Raw genomic sequence first — 17,137 nt, 5'->3', positions numbered from 1 at the left:
AGCAGCGGTGGATAAATAGAGCAGTGACAAAAGAACAATATCTCATTGTAAAATACTGTACTATATAAATAGTCTATCCCCGGGAATTATGTAATTATGTACCTTGTGTGACGCCCGAGAGATGATTGATACCTGCTTAGTTGGCATAGAATAGGATCTATGTTACTTGCATTGGATCTTGAGTGATGTGATTCGGGATTACTAACGAAGGCCTGGAAACAATCCGTAGGCTCCGGATGAAGAAGCGCTTGTGTGATATATGCGTCACGTCCTCATCCTTTAGGCAGACCTTGAACGCGCTCAGATGGCTACCCTAGGCTAACCAAAAATAGCTCAGTGCTTCAACCAAACTTCACACTAACCCAAATCAGAATTTGTAAGTCTTGGCATCCCCCAGATTAGTAACCCCGTAAATGTTCTTCTCTCCGACAGTTCGACCTCCTGCTTTCCATCTCATGAATCACAAGATCGTTACAAAGAAACAAAAATGCCGCGAGACTTCCAATTTGTCACCGTCTCTAACCCAGCTGAGCCTGTTCCCCAGCATGTCCGGAGCTTAACTCACTCCCATGCGGTTCGGCAAAGACATGCCAAGGAGAGAAGACTACGGATGCAGAAACACCAGGAAGACATGGCTAGAAATGCAGAGAGCACTTCGCTAAACAGGGTTCTTGGGTATAGCCATGATCCATTTGCCGCGCTTCCGAAGCAACTCTTATCTCATGAGACCTTTCTTCTCGACCATTGTATGTCCCCCCATTCCTTTATGCCTATCCATTAACAGGAGTGTAAAGATGTCCGTGTCGTCGTTCCATATAACGTCAGGACATGCCGTCTCTTCAACCAAATGAACGACCATGAAGGACATGTAATGCGCGATTGGGTTGGTCTCGCCATTACAGACAGTGATCTTCTCAGCTCCATCATCCTCCTCGGCGCATGCCGCCACATTCTTACCAGCAACCCCAACTCTGGTTTGATGCAGGCCGCACTACAATACAAATACAGCGGCCTAAAAGCACTGCGCCATGCCGTTAGTGGCGCTTCACCGACTCTTAGTGCAGTGACCATTGCGAAAGCTTGTGCTATAGCTTTAGATGAGGCAAGTGTTTTGTGCTGCGTAGAAGTTTGTTCTGACGTTTGAGTAGGTTAGCTTTGGTGAAGCTGTTGTCGCGAGACAGCATATTCAAGGTGTGTTTGCAATGATAGAAGCGGCCGGGGGTTCGCAGTGTCTTGATGGGACGGGGCTGTTGAAGCGCATGTATTTTAGATTCCTTGAGATGAGGGAGAGTCCGGGGCTACAGCTACCAAAGGGTATTGCTTACTCTAGCCACTGCTGGTAAGGCAAGGTAGAAAGTATGATTCGATTTTTGGCGTAAGCTTATGGCTACAATACATATAATTACACCAGACATTCTTGCTGCGGCGGTTGTTCCTCTCTGCAATTGGTAGTATTTGTTTGTATCCACTTCGCCAAGCCTTATAACTTCCCATTTGGGTCGGTAATACCGGCACTTAGAGTATGAACTACGACTTGTGTCAGTCCGGAGCATTGAGAAGGTCATTTCTGTTCTTTGAGCTTCGGTGAGAAGGTTTCATTCATTATGAAGCATCTCTTGGTTTGTAAGCTCGAGAGATGAGCCATGACATCCGGCGACATGCTATGTCACTCATCGACTCTTGGCAGGCTATATATATGTGTGTATCGATCAGCTCCTTGGAATCTTTAATCTCAAGCCTACAGCTCAAATAACCTTCTCATCTTTCTGAACCAGTATATCACCATGTCTTCACCTTCAACTGCCATCCCCACCGGCTCATGGGTCCTTGTCACAGGCGCCACAGGCTTTGTCGCCAGCCACGTTACCCGTCAACTTCTCCAGCGCGGCTACAAGGTCCGAGGCACAGTCCGTGATCAAGGCAAAGCCCAATGGCTCATTGACGATCACTTCAAGTCTTATGCCGACAGTGGTTCCTACGAGCTCGTCACTGTTCCTGATATATCTGCCGCTGGAGCTTTTGATGATGCAGTAAAAGGTGTTTCCGCCGTTGCTCACATCGCAAGTGTCCTTGACTTTGATCCCAACCCCAACAATGTCGTTCCCCAGACTGTCGCAGGAGTAACCTCTGTCCTCGAAAGTGCATCCAAGGAGCCTTCTGTTACGCGATTTGTCTTCACTAGCTCCATCGTCGCTGCTGTTTTCCCAACGCCTGACTCAGACGGTGTTGTCGACCGCAATTCATGGAACGAATTCGCTATCAAAGCGGCCTGGGCTCCACCACCTTACGAGCCATCGCGTGCAATGCTCGTCTATGCTGCAAGTAAGGTCGCTGCGGAACAAGCTCTATGGAAATACATCGACGAGAATAAGCCTCACTTTGTGGCCAATGCCATTTGCCCGTCTGGTATCTTGGGCGAGCCACTCCACGAGAGACATGCCACTTCATACGGAAACTGGATTTATTCTCTCTTCATCGAGAAGAGGGGAATGATCGACACGTTCCAAACTGGTAGGTCCCATTCTTTGATCAACGCCCTCATAATACACTGACATTCAACTACCAAGCATTCTTTGTTGATGTCCAAGACGTTGCCCTCCTCCACGTCGCTGCCCTTCTTGATCCCGAACTCAAGGATGCGCGTCTCCAGACGTGGGGCCACAAAGCCCACTGGAACAATTTCTTGCCCATTCTGCGAGAGCTTCGACCGCAGAGGAAATTCATCCCTGACTATCCTGAGACATTCTACCTTAAGCTCTCAACTGATCAGTCTGAGTCGGTTGCTCTCTTGAAGAAGTGGGCTGGTCAGGAAGACTGGAAGCCTATCAGACAGATTATTACCGAGGCCATCAATAACCCCTACTGGAAGACTGAGTAGTGAACTGCCGAGATGAAGAGACACTTTGTTAAATTCTCTTATACTTAGTGCAGATATTTGCTTAGAATAAACAAATCATAAAAACCTCTGTATTCAAGGCATGACATGCAGTAGTGCTGGTGCCCTGTACTTGAATCTAGTACCGAGTCTCTGCCTAAGGCCCTAAAAGAAATTATAGATATAAGGTCTGCATTAAGAGGTAGCCTGAACATAATTCTCAACATACTACTGACTAGGCCGGCCAGATAGCAGAGTAGGCCAGTATTGACGCTAGCCTCTTAAGAGAGATATTTGCGAAATACAAGGGCTTGCTATAGCATTAATATTCCCAAAAGCTTATTATATAACTATACTAAAAGTTAATAAGAGTTTTAAAGTAAGATAAGGGCTTGATTTATATTTAAATTTTAACTATATTAATTTGAGTTTAATGAGTAATTATAATTTCCCTTTAATAATTTATTTTTAACCTTATTCTTTATACATACATATCCTTACTTTCATCAGCGCCCAAGGTTACAAAGTACATTGCCTTCTATATCAAGGAATTAAGCTCTACAGCGGGATATACCGGTTACACAGAACCTTCCGTTGTAAGATAAAAGGTTCCGAACTTCTGGGTCCGTTTTTTAGTTCCAGGTGCACAGGTTCTTTCCCCCAGTTCTCAAATCCGGGAGCTGAATCGTTAGATTGAGACCCGGCATTTGTCGTCGGAGCTAATGACGCCAATGCACAAACGCCCGCATACCGGACAACGCCGTTACTAGCAAGGATGCAGACGAACTATGTTCCTGGTGCCTACCAGTCCAGGGTTCTGATTCTCAGCCTTGACTACCGATCGGGAGGACAAATGTCCGCCTTGTCCTTGAACAGTGGCTTCAACCATCTTCTTTAGCATATCGATATCACCAAGACAGATAAAAACGCTACCCAGCAACAGCCTCCGCCACTAGTCTCATGTTTCACCGCGGTTTCCAGTGATCATAGAGCACGCATTTCCCTACCCAAAGATCACGGAGGCCATTATCCTAACTAATATAATTGCCGGAAACAGAAATTAAACATTTGCTCTATTGAACTCTATATGTAGATAGTATATATAACTCTATTTAAAGAAGTAAAGGTAAATATTTGATTTTTTTAAAAGACTTATTTAAATCTTTTTACTCTAGAGAAATATAAGTAAAACGCTTTTATATTAAAAATATTATCTTTACATATTTACTTTTAATTATACTCCGTACCGTTTCGATAAACGGCCTTTTTAGTATATAATTTATTAACCCTCACGCTAACATTACTCCGGGGGCTATACGAAGTACCTTTGCCTCAACCCCACAACTCCAACGGAAAACCGGAACAATCTTACGGGCTTCAGCTCCTCTAATTGGTCACGCTTCAGCCACCAAAAGCTTATGTATCGTCATGACTGCCAGACTTGTATGTGAACTATCGAAATGGCGTCTTTTAAACCTTTTTCTGAACCTTGTTTTTCTCTACCTAGGGGGCACAATTGGAGTAAGCTTCACTGGGCGTCATACATAATGTGATATGCGTCCGCTGTTGCTTGCAGGTTTAGACTTGAGGTCAAATACATCATACTTCACAATGGCTCTTCATCGTGCCCTCATTCTTTTGAGTCTTTGGCTAGGCCTTGCTGCTGCTCTCAATGGCCATATTCTCGAACGATCCGATTCCCATAAACCTCTCCCACCCAGTCGAGACCCATGGTATACCGCCCCTAAAGGCTATGAGCATAAAGAGCCCGGCACTGTTCTTCGTGTACGTCGTGCGCCGGGCAACTTGACTCGCCTCACTGGAAACAGCTCTGCCACGTATAATATTCTTTACCGCACTACAGACAGCCATTACAAGCCAACATGGGCCGTCACGACGCTCTTTGTGCCTAAGCTTGGGGAGAACAGCACTGCTGCCATGATGTTCAACCAGAGCGCTTTGCTCTCGTACCAGGTTCCATATGATTCAGCGGATGTGGATGCTAGTCCCAGTTACGCAGCTTACGCTCCATATGCTGACAGCAGTCTCGCGCTTATCAATGATGCTTTAGGCCTGGGCGTGTTTCTTAGCCTTCCTGACTACGAAGGTCCTCTTGCATCCTTCACAGCAGGTGTCATGTCCGGCCATGCAACTCTCGACTCAATTCGTGCTGTTCTCTCTCTCAATCTGGGTCTCAACAAGAAGGACCCTCGCGTTGCGCTTTGGGGATACTCTGGTGGCGCGTTGGCCAGCGAGTGGGCTTCTGAACTTGCTGTGCAGTATGCGCCTGATCTTCAAGACACGGTCGTTGGGGCTGCAATTGGTGGCGTGACACCAAACATTACCGCTGCCTTGCTTTCTATATCCGGAAAAGAATCTGCTGGTCTTGTACCAAGCGCCATTCTCGGTCTAATTAGTCAGTATCCTGACGCGCGGAAGTACGTTCTCTCGCAATTGAAGACGTCCGGAAAATACAACAAGACTGCCTTCCTGGCTGCCAAGAAATACACCGTTTTCGAAGCAGGCGATGCATTTGCCGGGGTCAACATCTTCGATTACTTCAAGGACGGCGATAAAATCTTACGTAGTCCTCACATTCAGCACGTCATCAACCGCGATGGAATAATGGGCTATCACGGCGTCCCCCCATGGCCCATCTTTGCATACCAGGCTATCCATGATGAGATCAGCCCTATTGCCAACACAGATAAGCTCGTTGAGCGATACTGCGCTGTCGGCGCCAATATTCTGTATCAGCGAAACACTTTTGGCACGCACTCGGAGAACTTTGTGCTGGGTAGTGCTGCGGCTGTTCAGTGGTTGGCTTTTGCTTTGCTTGGACTGAATGACAAGGCCGAGGGATGTACTATCAAGAATGTCACGACGAATAGTACCGATCTGTCGTTGAGGAAGAGAGGTATGCCTTTGAGGGTTTATGATTTGTGGTGATGGGCTATGAGAAGTCATAATTGGACCTGGTATTGATGTGACTGGGCTCTGGTATGAGCTCCGGTGGGTGCTCTGTTAACATCTTATAACATTCAGTCTGTACATATTGCTGTTTCTATTTTCATACTTTCTATGCTTCCTGTGAGCAATGCCAAGCGACCGCTCCATGGTGAAGAATAACCAGTACTTCCGTTTATTTTGACATGCACACTTACCAGGAATAAAACACAACAGCAACAGCAAGAACCGAAATAAGATAAGGTCCCAGAACCCCCATCGAGGCCCTCATAAGCTTCGCCATGAGCCGCTCCATATCCTCACTATGAGTCTTACGATCATTTACTCTTGGAAATTCAACATCCGGTATATCCTTTCTCAGGAACTCACAAAGCGGTTCCCACCCATCACCAAGTGAATAATCCAACCGTCTCTCCCTTGGTACAGCTTCCCGAACCTTGGAGTAGAATTCCTCATAAGTACCCCGTGCAATATCGGGCGTAATGGCCTCGACAGAATACTCATTTACGGAGAAGAAACCAGCGAGAATCTTCCTCATGGCATGCAAGGCGCGAAAACGCAAGACATACCACGTCAAGAACTTCTGAAGCCAAGTTGCCTCAAACACAGAGACTAATATCTCCGACTGAAACGAGGGCCACCAATCTTCAAACCTTCTCTGGACAATAACAACCTTCGCATCGGGATACGCTTTGATGAGCTCCAACGTGAACGTCGACGCGATATCCGTGGCGATATCATAGGCACCCCACAAACTATGCCAACCTTCTCTCGTGAACGGTGGGCGAGGACCGTTGTGAGTGTAGTCTGGGAGGTTGATAAGGTGAGGAAAGGTAGCCTCTGCTGCTTGTTCGAGTTTCCCCCATGGTTCGTGCCATTCGTTGTGTAGAGCGTGATGGGCTTTGTAGCCAAGGATCCGGTAAGCTGCGGCCATGGAAGCTGTTCCTGTGCGGTAAAGACCTGCGTGGATGATGTTTATGCCGTTCTTTGGCGGGCTGCTTTTGGTGGTGAGGGACTCCATTCGGACCCAGTAGGAGAAATAGGTTGACGCTGGGGGGTGTACAGGCCTGATACGATGATGGGCCTATGGGGTAGTTGCTGGAAATTATAGCGCCGGGTTGAATAATGAGTGTAGTCACCACGTAGTCGGTTTTATTTGAGATTACGAGTATGCGATCGATACTCCAACGGACTTCGAAAATCTCACTTCCATCAGAATGCACGCCCGTCGGAAACTGCAGCTCCTCAATTACAATCCTCACTCAAATGGATACGTGTTCTTTGCTGTTGTGTACTGTTTCCCAACGTCGTTCCCCCGCAACGTGCAACGCACCAGCTCCCCGTACGAACAAGGTTTTCGGCATATGGTATAAGGTTTCGATATCATTTCCTATCACATTGTCGCAGCAGCACAGAAAAGCACTACGCATTTACTCTCATTTAAAATCAAAAGTTAAAATGGAATAATAGCCTGACATGTACAGAGTAACATTTATGAGGTCCATAATGGTTAGTCTGGTCTGTCTAGGTATGGTATGTTGCACATATAAGAGGCTTTGGTAGTACAAGCTGAAGAGGGGTTGATCACAAGATATCTTAGTTTTAGAAATAAACCGCTTGAAAAAGTCTCAACAAACTTTCATTGGATATTCTGCTATAGAACTGTCTCACGAAACCGCAGCTTGAAGGATGATCTGTACGTTACTATCGTGGTCTCGAACCCCTCGGCAAGGAGATGGAATCTCAGCATGACCACTAGCAACATACAACTGCATCGTTCCCATATATCATTTAACTAACAGCTGGCCATCACAAAAGTATACTTAACGTAATAGTCGTCTTTCAACGAGATTGTCGGATCTCGAGGCATGGGGCTTGATATACGTAAGACCTTGGCCGGGTCTGACCTCGAGTAAAATATGACACCATACCTACATGCTATACGTAGTGCTCACGGCTGTATTTGGGATTGGAAACAGAGGGGATTGTTGAATGATGTATTCGAGTTGATGGAATAACAAATCATTGAACCCGGTCGACTTCTAGGGCTGCTAGTGGCGTTTCCTTTTCGATTCTTTCTATGTTTGTTTTATTATCTCCTCTAGGGGAGGAGAGAAAACTCAGGTCCTTGATCCTAAGACAAAAAGACTTAGGTAAATCTACCTAAATTTAGGATATTATTTTAACACGGTGTTTTCTTATTCCCTGAGGTTCCTCCAGTATAATTCGCTCAATTTAATGCACACGTCAAAACTCCAGAACTCTGTACTTTAGTCCGTTATTATTATTCCATAAAATCCCACGTTCATGGTTCCCCACGCTACCCCAAGTGGGTAAGCCAAGCCGTCATCACAAACGCTCCCATTGGCTCGTCTGAGATCACGACAGAGGCTACTAACATGGCGACATGTCAACTTCGCGTCTCAAAGACAAACCCTTGATGAAAATGGTGATGTCATGGAAGTGATAAAAGTGCCGGCAGTGGTTCATTCTACGCGCCAACGTCATGTTTGGGTCGTTTGGGGAAAATGCTCCGACCGATGCATCTAGATTGTGCATCCATCAGTGCACTCTAATCTCTCTGTGCATCGCTCTTAATTGTGGAAAGGGCAAGAGGTGTTGCAGATCTCGTCTGCGGTACTTTTGAAGAAGTAGTGTTCTCAGCGGTTGCAGAAGTACCTAGTATCAGCGTTGCATCGAAATGACAAGTTGGAATGGATGAAACCTCATGAAGATCTGAACAAGGGACGTATGGTGCAATATTACTAGAGAGAGACATCATTCGTACTCCGCAAGCATATTTATTCGATATGTCCCACCTTCAATCCAAAGTTTCTACCGCTTTGCAACATCTGGTCTCGAGACGCGGCTCTATACAATGACTGCCGACCTGAAGAACGATTCGCCGCCGGACCTCAGCGACGAGGCCGGCACCGTCGACTCTAGCTCGCAAGTAAACGAGAAAGCCCTGCTACGCAAACTTGATTTGAAGCTTCTACCAGCAGTTGGGATTCTTTATCTGCTTTCGTTCTTGGATCGCAGCAATGGTATGGATGGTTGCAACAGAACGGCGTGATGTCGAGCTGACATAAACGGACAGTTGGCAATGCTCGTATTGAGGGAATGATTGACGATCTGCATATGTGTAAGATAAAAAGGTGTATGCCTGGAAATCTGTCTCTGACATTTGACAGCGGGGAATGAGTATCTCACTGGCTTGACGCTGTACTTTATTGGTTATGTCCTCTTCGAGGTTCGTCGCCCTTCATTGTCTCCAAGCATGAATCTGACAGCTCCAGATCCCATGCAACATTATCCTCAAGCGAACTACGCCTCGACTCTGGCTGCCAACACTCACTGTGGCCTGGGGTATCGTTGCGACTCTTCTCGGTATCGTGCAGAACAAGACTGGTTTCTTCATTGCTCGATTCTTCCTTGGTGTAACTGAGAGCGGATTGTTTCCCGGTGGGTTCACTCGTGAAGGCTGCAGTTCGGAATGGCCGTGTTGATGATGAATAGGTGTTGTGTACTACTTCTCCATGTGGTACAAACGTCGTGAGCGACAATATCGTATCTCGCTATTCTTCAGCGCTGCATCACTAGCTGGAGCGTTCGGTGGCATCTTGGCATATGTAAGTCACCTTGACTTCTATCGAGCAGCTGTACTGATGGAATCAGGGGATTGGTAAGATGGCAGGTGTCGTCTGGGATAATGGTTGGCGATGGATCTTCATCTTGGTGAGCCGCTACACCGACATTCTCCAGGCCAAGCTAACGATAAACAGGAAGGTATCGCGACGGTAGTAGTCGCCGTTGCAGCATACTGGTTCATCGAGAACTACCCAGATACCTCAAAATTCCTCACCAAATCAGAGCGCTCCTTCATCCATGAACGGCTACATGCAGACAGTGACGCAATTCGTGAAGAGAAGTTCAGCTGGGCTGCTGTTCGTCAGGCATTTAGTGACCCCAGTTGCTGGCTGTACGGTTTGGGCTTTCACACCATGAGTCTACCGCTGTACACACTGTCACTGTTCCTGGCAAGTTACCATGTTCTTGAGTTAGAATTCCTACTAACAGAATTAGCCCACCATCATCAAGGACCTAGGATACAAAGCTGCAGTGGCACAGCTCTTGACAATCCCACCATACGCCGTCGCCTTTATCACAACTCTAGGTGTTGCCATCGCCTCTGAGAAACTCGCCAAACGCGCTTTCTTCATCGCCGGCTCAGCTGGCGTCGCAGCAATTGGCTACATCATCCTTCTCGCCAACACGAACCCTACCGCAAAACCGGGAGTCTCTTACGTTGGAACATTCTTCGCCGCAGCCGGAATCTACCCTGCCACTGCTCTTGTCCTCAGTTGGCCTGCGATCAACGTATCTGGACAAACGAAGCGTGCTATTGCGAATGCTATGCAGATCAGCATCGGAAACCTTGGTGCAGTCATGGGTACGCAGCTGTATCGATCTGGTGATGGACCGCGATTTGTGGTTGGACATTCTATGGCTTTGGGGTATCTTGTCGCTAATATTGTGGTTGTGACTATACTTGGTTGGAGGTTGAAGAAGCAGAATGATGCGCGGGCGGCAGTGAGTGAGGAGATTAAGCACGTTGGAGAAGTGGAGGACTGGAGAGGCGATACTGATCCGCGATGGAGGTTTGAGTATTAATTCTAACGAAGAACAAGAGAACAACTTGAAATTTGGCGGTGAGGGGCTTTGAGAAGGGTTCACGAGAGTAGCGATGACCAGACAAAACGTATCCGAATTGACAGTACCAAATACCATCGCCCATTACCTGGCTACCTAGTAATATCCCCTTTCTGCCAAGCCACTAATTCCTATAGACTCGACGTTGCCCTCGCACGCAGGCTAGCCCCAACCTTCCACAGCAACAACGGCGCAGCCAACTCGAGCGCCAACTCGGCAAACGCCATAGCACTGTTCCCCCATCCATATCCAAGCGCAGCATACATCTTTGGTGTAAACAGCGGGAACAAGAAAGCAGCCAGACTACGGGGAAACTGCTCCGCCGCGATAGCACTTGAAGTATGATCCGGATAAGCATCGATCAAGTACGCTTGTAACGGCATGCCAGAGATCTGCATACCGAAACAGGTAATGAACATGGCTACATCAACCCATGCCCAGTGAACTCTGAACTCAGCGCACCAGCCATAGACGATGAAGCCAATTGGCGCGATGAAAGCACCCATCGCCATCAGTGGTACTCTGTTCTCTGGTAGATGCTGGCCATTGCGACGCTCAGTTCTGCGGAACCAGTAGTCCATCAATGGCGCGCCGATTTGTGACGCTGCTAGTTCACCCAATGCACATGAGATGTAGTGGAGGCCACTTATCTCAACCGATTGTCCATATTGCTGTGTCCAAATCTCTGCGAAACTTGAAAGAACGATGTACAAAAGACCATAGCCAATGGCGGAGATGACAGCAGCGACTTGGATGATGGGATGGAAGGTTAAAAGACGAAGGGGACGGGTCATAGCTTGGGTAAGGATCTTTCTCAAAGTATGTCCCTCTTGCGTGCGCTCAGCGTAGGTGTAATATGGCTGACCTGTCTCTTTGCGCAATTTCTTAGCACGTTTCTTAAGAATTGCAGGGGCGTATGTCTCGCGGAACGTGGTGAACGAGATAGCAGCCATGGCGACTTGGAACATGGAAGTAGACCAGAACATCCATCGCCAAGAAATCCGATCAGTCATGAAGCCACCAATGATAGGGCCTTTTGTTAAAGTTAGTGACGTGATCTCCAAAGGAATGAAGTTTGGACTTGCCGGTTGCGGCGCCGATGAGAGGAATGACAGAGTACCATCCAAGAGACTTGCCACGCTGGTCAGGACGCCAGATGTCGCCCAGAACACCGCCTCCAAGAGCATAAACAGCACTTGCGCCAAAGCCAGCGAGGAAGCGTGTACCGATAAGCATCTCCTTCGAGTTTGCAAACCCGCACGCAAGATTCCAAACGAGGAACCAGATATTGGAGACGTGAAGAATTGTCTTGCGTCCATAGACCTCAGACAAGGGTCCAATGACCAGAGGACCAAAGGCAGTTGCTAAAAGGTAGATACTCAGGGCCATGACGGATTGGGTAGCGGTCATGTCGAGGTCCTTGGCAATGACGGAGAGTGCGGGTGCCATTACTGTAGAGACGAGGATGCGGTTAAAGCCTGTTATGGAGAGGACGTTTGTTACCGCCCATTTCCGCTTTTCGGGCCAGTTCTTGGGATTATCACTGTCGAGCTCATTGAAAGCGACGAGGTATGGATCTGCTGGGGTGCTGTTGAGTACACCAAGCTCAGTATCGAGAACAGGTTCTTTCACGTCTGTAGTCATTTTGTATCGAGAAAATAGCACGGATAGCATACTCACTTGAAGATGCTTTACTAAAGGGAAGATATTTATACCCCGCATCGCAGGCAGTATTCACGGCCGGAGACCGATTCCTCCTGGAAGAGGTAGTGCTTACGGAGGTAGCGCGGAGCTATCGGTCGTGATGTCTGGTTATCAGATCCTGCTTATCAGATCGGCAAATTAGCGGCGTGAATTCAATCATCAAGCGAGCCAATGCCAGAGAAAGTGGCTTGCTGAAACCTTGCACATGTTGGGGTTGAATGACTCAACGTGAGAAGGATTTGGGGCCAAGGACAAAAGGACCCGACTGATCCGAGACAACGAAGTAATACGGCTGAATTTGGCAGGTCGAAGAGATTGACGATTTTATGCGTCGGTGTACCTTGAATCCTTTCAATGCATGTGCCATATTGTCTCATGCGATAACATTGTCTCATTCAATTTATATTTAGCTACTTTGTATCGTTCGTTTCTAACCCTCTCACTCTGAGGGCGAGATCGCAAACTCCATAGGCTTCGACATAGCAGACTTCATAAACGGACTTCTCGCCCTAATCTCCTTACCCCAGATAAACACCCCAATAGGCGCCGCCGCCAACACCAACGAGATGAACCCCAACAGCGAACTGGCCCAGTGAAAGCCCAAGTTCGTATACATACTACTCGACGCAAGCGGCAAGAACGCAACGCCCAAGTTCTCGCCCAACACTGTAGCTCCAATAGCGCTTCCAGCATAATTGCTATAAGCATCGATTAGATAGTTCGCGATACTAACGACAACAGCCTCAGTTCCAAGTCCAACGAGCATAAGTCCAATCGCGGGCCCGATCCAGTGCACAGAGGAATAGCTTGTCCAAGCGTAGACAAACATTCCGCCCGTGACGCCGATGAAACCTCCGATTACGGCGGCGTAGAGTCGAGCTTCGGGGATGGGTGTTCCAGGCGCTTCTTTGTTGCGTGACGCAGAAGCGTAATACCAGTTGTTTGTCAGGACACAAAGACCGAAGCCGAGAATTTCTCCAATGACGATGGCTGCTTGAACGTAGCCGGCTTCAATGGCGTTCCATCCGTACAGAGCAGTAAAGACTTGTTCAACAGATTGCGTGAAAACGTAAATCACTCCCAGACTGAAGGCAGTCCAGATAGTTGAGATGAAGACAACCGACTCGGTGCAGAGCATGTAGAGTGGCCGCTGAATGCTCGTCCAGATATCGTGAAGAATCGACTTTGACTCAAGCTCCTTCTGGCTGTACGCGTTCTTCCCTTGCTTCCTCAACTTCTTCGCCCTCGCAGTCAATATGGCTGATCCTCGCGTCTCAGGCATGGCCAGGATGAAGATTGGGAAGAAAACGCCCGTCCAGATGAGTTCTATGTAGCCTATCCATCGCCAGGGCAAAAACTGAAAGATAGCAGCGCCAATGACGGGTCCAAGACTGCTGGCGTTCAGGTAGATCATGATATACAACCCAGTTGGGATTGTTCGAGCTCGATCAGTAGCAAAGACGTTTCCGATGATGCCAGCTACTGCATTCGCGAGAATAGTGCAGCATCCTCCGCTGAAGAAGCGAGTGATGATCAAAGTCGCGTAGTTGGGCGCCACTCCAACAGGAATGAGAAAGCAGAGGAAGACGGTGTACACCACAAGAAACACAAGTCTCATTCCAAAGTCTTCCATGATCGGGAGCAAAACCAATGAGAACAACGCACCACCCAATCCCCATGATGCCACGGGCCAATAAGAGTGCGGAAAGTTCTTGTCGCTGACATTGAAGTCCTCGCCAATTGCTTCGTGCGCTGTAGTGATGATTGTTCCGTTCATCATAGAGATGAACGTCGCGAAGAGTCCCAGACCAACGGCGAACCATTTCTTCTTGCGGGACCAGTTATAGGGATTCCCAGGGTCGTTTGGGCCGTTCCACTGGACAATTATCGGTTGTTCTGTCTCCATCAGCACTTCACCTCTCACCATCACTCTAAATGTAACATACCTGACGACTCATTGCTACGCGCAACCTCAGATCTCTCCGTTTCAGCAAACATACTTTCTGATAGCTTCGCCAAGTGAAACTACTTGGCAAGATCTCTTGGCTGATAATATTTGCAGTTTTAGAAAATGCCAAGTGAACAGCCAAGAGATGGAGATTCTGGGGAACGCTTTTTATCACTTCATCTTTAGTCCATGCTTGGTTCTCCACCGAAATTTCTTCCTAATTCCGGACCCATAGAATCGATCTTGTTACCTCATATTAATTCAACGGAGCCAATGAAGGGATCTCGGCTATGATGAATTTGTGGTTACGCTAGCCTGGAAAGCGGCAAAGTTTGGAGGCTAGAGACATCGCTGTGAATTGCCATTGTCGGTAATCCTCCACGGTGCTTGGTAATCTTACACCGTCTTTGAGTATCAACTTGAGATTGATTCGTATCTGCTACAGGACGAGTTTTTGGGCGGCAAGATTGTCTTTTTTCCGTTTCTCTACAGAAGATATGAGGCTAGGCCGATCAATGGTGGTTTGTTACATATAAGTTGCCGGGCTGAGCAATACCACCCTGCATCATTGAGCTTATTGGCATGTAACCGTCGGGTTCCCTCAAAACTTCTCATATAGCTGGTCGAAATTGTGTGACAGCGGCTTGATGTTGGTGCAGTCATGGCTTGGTGCTTTGGTCATCACCATGCCGACTATTTTCCGATGACCTGAAATACCGCAGCTGTCAGCTGAATTCAACCCCGCTTCCGAGGTCAACCTAATTCAAAGCTGTCTTTGCAAATTTGCCAAGAAAGAAACTCGAGTTTAGGGTACGGATCAAGTTCTGTGGCTTTATGAATATTTCGAACTTGTTCCAAGGGCAATCATGTGGCTTATCAACACAACGACAATTGCACTGGAGGACAAGAACATATCATCAACTCCCTATGTAATTCTGTCGCATACCTGGGGTGAAGATGAAGTCACATTCGAAGACATGATGAAGGGTCAAGAGAAGGGAAAGAAAGGCTATGTCAAGATCATACACACTTGCAGATTAGCCAAAGAGAGGGGAATCGCATACGCATGGGTCGACACTTGCTGTGTCGACAAGAGGAGCAGCGCAGAGCTGGCGGAAGCTATAAACTCTATGTTCAACTGGTACAAGCTGTCAGAAGTTTGCTTTGCTCACCTCGAAGATTTGGACCTTCAGCGCGGTCAGCAGGATGACCGGCTTTCTGGCTTGTCGTCTTGTCGATGGTTTACTAGAGGATGGACACTGCAGGAACTGATTGCTCCACGGAATCTTGAATTTTATGACAGTGCTTGGAATTACCGGGGGACCAAAGCAGATTTACAAGGCAGGATTTCAGGCATCACCGGTATCGACATTGCAGTTCTTGAAAACAACGCTATCTTGGAGACCATACCAGTTGCGAAGCGCATGTCGTGGGCAGCAAACCGAGAGATCACAAGAGTAGAGGATCTAGCATACTGCCTGCTCGGGATCTTCGGTGTCAATATGCCGATGCTCTATGGAGAAGGGACCAAAGCCTTTGGCAGACTTCAAGAGGAAATCATCAAAGAAACAACTGACCTCTCTATCTTTGCATGGAAAGTCAGTTTGTACGAAGGGAAATATCTAGGGATATTTCGGCCGCTAGGATATCGCGGTATCCTCGCTCTAGCGCCCTCTGAGTTCGCACACTGTCGAAATCTCCGCCGCGCTTCAACGATGAGATACGGGCACGAATACAGCATGACGAATAAAGGCCTTAGACTGGAGACATTTCTTGGCGAGAGTAAGGACAAGGAATACGCCCTCAACCTCGCGTGCATAATACCAGATGACAATGGGATTGCGTCGAAGATTGGAGTTTACCTTACAAAGACGGCTGATGGCTTTGTCCGTAGCCGACCTTATGAACTATTCGAAACACAAGATTCTCTATTATGGGCCGGTCCACGCCACAAAATCTTTATTCGAAAACATGTCACGCCATTTGGTTCCACTGACTTGGCAAGCCGCCTCGACATGAATATTGCGTCGCAGTTCAATATTTGTCCTGGATTCAAGCTCGCTTCTTTCGCAGCGAAGCCAGCAGATCTATGGGATACCCTGCGTCAAGAATTTGTCACGGACAGGAGCGAGAAGTTCACTGGTTTTCTCAACTTTCAGCTAACCGATACTTCCAAGACCTTTATCTCTCCTCGGATCTATGTAGTCTTCGGCTTAGAAGCGGATTCGTCATCTGGGGACCTGAAACCGTGGATGAGTATTTATAGCTCTACTGATAAGGAGAGATATGGAAATATAATGGACTGCGTCGATGGATACTACAGTTCGTACGGAGAGGAGTACTACCTGCATCAACTGCGCGACTGCGTTCTCACTTCGGGGAATATTCTACCGCAGAAAGTCAGCCTCCCTTCCAGTGATGCCGCGCATCGTCTTCGTATCTCTCTTGGGGCTCTTCAGCGATCTCCTGGAAAATCACATACTATCACGGTTAATGTTTCAAACATGGGATGATTTACAGGCTTGCCTCACTTCATACATCTCAGGTCGAGGCTTGGGAAATTTGAACATTTCTAGCGACAAAGCGCAAATGGCGAGCTCAAGCGAAATTCTTTGATGATTAGTGATAAGTGTCTTACTTCAATAGCCCCAGTCGAGTCTTGAATGGAGCTCACCTAATATTGAATGCTGCACGAATGACGGAAGGATCCAACATAGCCTTCGAATCAGCCCAGTGAGACGTGCAAGTCAGGGATGAGGAGATGAGACGCTGTTATGATTGGCTCTTTGACAGACATCCTTGTGAATGGCGGGGAGACATAGCCAACATAACTCAGCCATGTGGTTTTGTATCTGCAAGGTTGTCCAAATCCTTTCGGCATTTGGGGGCCATAATTTCACCAGAACGGCAACGCCCTTGCAATCCTTGTG

The 17,137-nt window shown here is 47.6% G+C and overlaps 9 protein-coding genes; 5 read left to right on the top strand and 4 right to left on the bottom strand.

The window, feature by feature from the left end:
• Positions 1-487: 487 nt before the first annotated feature.
• Positions 488-1,343, top strand: FFUJ_11422 (uncharacterized protein; the record flags this gene model as incomplete). XM_023570320.1 has 3 exons in its annotated part: positions 488-746; positions 795-1,033; positions 1,149-1,343. The coding sequence occupies 3 exons, from the start codon at positions 488-490 to the stop codon at positions 1,341-1,343; spliced, it is 693 nt and encodes a 230-aa protein (XP_023437448.1).
• A 441-nt stretch (positions 1,344-1,784) lies between these two features.
• FFUJ_11421 (related to NADPH-dependent aldehyde reductase) lies at positions 1,785-2,878 on the top strand (the record flags this gene model as incomplete). XM_023570318.1 has 2 exons in its annotated part: positions 1,785-2,511; positions 2,568-2,878. 2 exons carry the CDS (start codon positions 1,785-1,787, stop codon positions 2,876-2,878), a joined length of 1,038 nt encoding a protein of 345 aa, XP_023437447.1.
• A 1,608-nt stretch (positions 2,879-4,486) lies between these two features.
• FFUJ_11420 (related to lipase 1) lies at positions 4,487-5,824 on the top strand (the record flags this gene model as incomplete). The annotated part of the gene is made up of 1 exon (XM_023570317.1): positions 4,487-5,824. The coding sequence occupies one exon, from the start codon at positions 4,487-4,489 to the stop codon at positions 5,822-5,824; it is 1,338 nt and encodes a 445-aa protein (XP_023437446.1).
• A 211-nt stretch (positions 5,825-6,035) lies between these two features.
• FFUJ_11419 (uncharacterized protein) lies at positions 6,036-6,863 on the bottom strand (the record flags this gene model as incomplete). Its single annotated transcript, XM_023570316.1, has 1 exon — positions 6,036-6,863. One exon carries the CDS (start codon positions 6,861-6,863, stop codon positions 6,036-6,038), a length of 828 nt encoding a protein of 275 aa, XP_023437445.1.
• A 1,857-nt stretch (positions 6,864-8,720) lies between these two features.
• On the top strand, positions 8,721-10,516 carry FFUJ_11418 (putative tartrate transporter family protein; the record flags this gene model as incomplete). XM_023570315.1 has 8 exons in its annotated part: positions 8,721-8,889; positions 8,943-8,987; positions 9,037-9,095; positions 9,142-9,307; positions 9,362-9,474; positions 9,521-9,580; positions 9,628-9,789; positions 9,929-10,516. The coding sequence occupies 8 exons, from the start codon at positions 8,721-8,723 to the stop codon at positions 10,514-10,516; spliced, it is 1,362 nt and encodes a 453-aa protein (XP_023437444.1).
• A 170-nt stretch (positions 10,517-10,686) lies between these two features.
• On the bottom strand, positions 10,687-11,508 carry FFUJ_11417 (related to multidrug resistant protein; the record flags this gene model as incomplete). The annotated part of the gene is made up of 1 exon (XM_023570314.1): positions 10,687-11,508. The coding sequence occupies one exon, from the start codon at positions 11,506-11,508 to the stop codon at positions 10,687-10,689; it is 822 nt and encodes a 273-aa protein (XP_023437443.1).
• Positions 11,509-11,560: 52 nt separating this feature from the next.
• Positions 11,561-12,199, bottom strand: FFUJ_11416 (related to multidrug resistant protein; the record flags this gene model as incomplete). The annotated part of the gene is made up of 1 exon (XM_023570313.1): positions 11,561-12,199. The coding sequence occupies one exon, from the start codon at positions 12,197-12,199 to the stop codon at positions 11,561-11,563; it is 639 nt and encodes a 212-aa protein (XP_023437442.1).
• A 499-nt stretch (positions 12,200-12,698) lies between these two features.
• Positions 12,699-14,257, bottom strand: FFUJ_11415 (related to multidrug resistant protein; the record flags this gene model as incomplete). XM_023570312.1 has 2 exons in its annotated part: positions 12,699-14,155; positions 14,206-14,257. 2 exons carry the CDS (start codon positions 14,255-14,257, stop codon positions 12,699-12,701), a joined length of 1,509 nt encoding a protein of 502 aa, XP_023437441.1.
• Positions 14,258-15,073: 816 nt separating this feature from the next.
• FFUJ_11414 (related to beta transducin-like protein) lies at positions 15,074-16,720 on the top strand (the record flags this gene model as incomplete). The annotated part of the gene is made up of 1 exon (XM_023570311.1): positions 15,074-16,720. One exon carries the CDS (start codon positions 15,074-15,076, stop codon positions 16,718-16,720), a length of 1,647 nt encoding a protein of 548 aa, XP_023437440.1.
• Positions 16,721-17,137: the final 417 nt, after the last annotated feature.

This window comes from Fusarium fujikuroi, chromosome FFUJ_chr11 (assembly GCF_900079805.1).
Source record: "Fusarium fujikuroi IMI 58289 draft genome, chromosome FFUJ_chr11".
Classification (NCBI taxonomy): Eukaryota; Fungi; Ascomycota; class Sordariomycetes; order Hypocreales; family Nectriaceae; genus Fusarium; species Fusarium fujikuroi.
The sequence above is the reverse complement of the archived record's forward strand: the minus strand, read 5'-3'. Positions and strand labels throughout refer to the sequence as shown.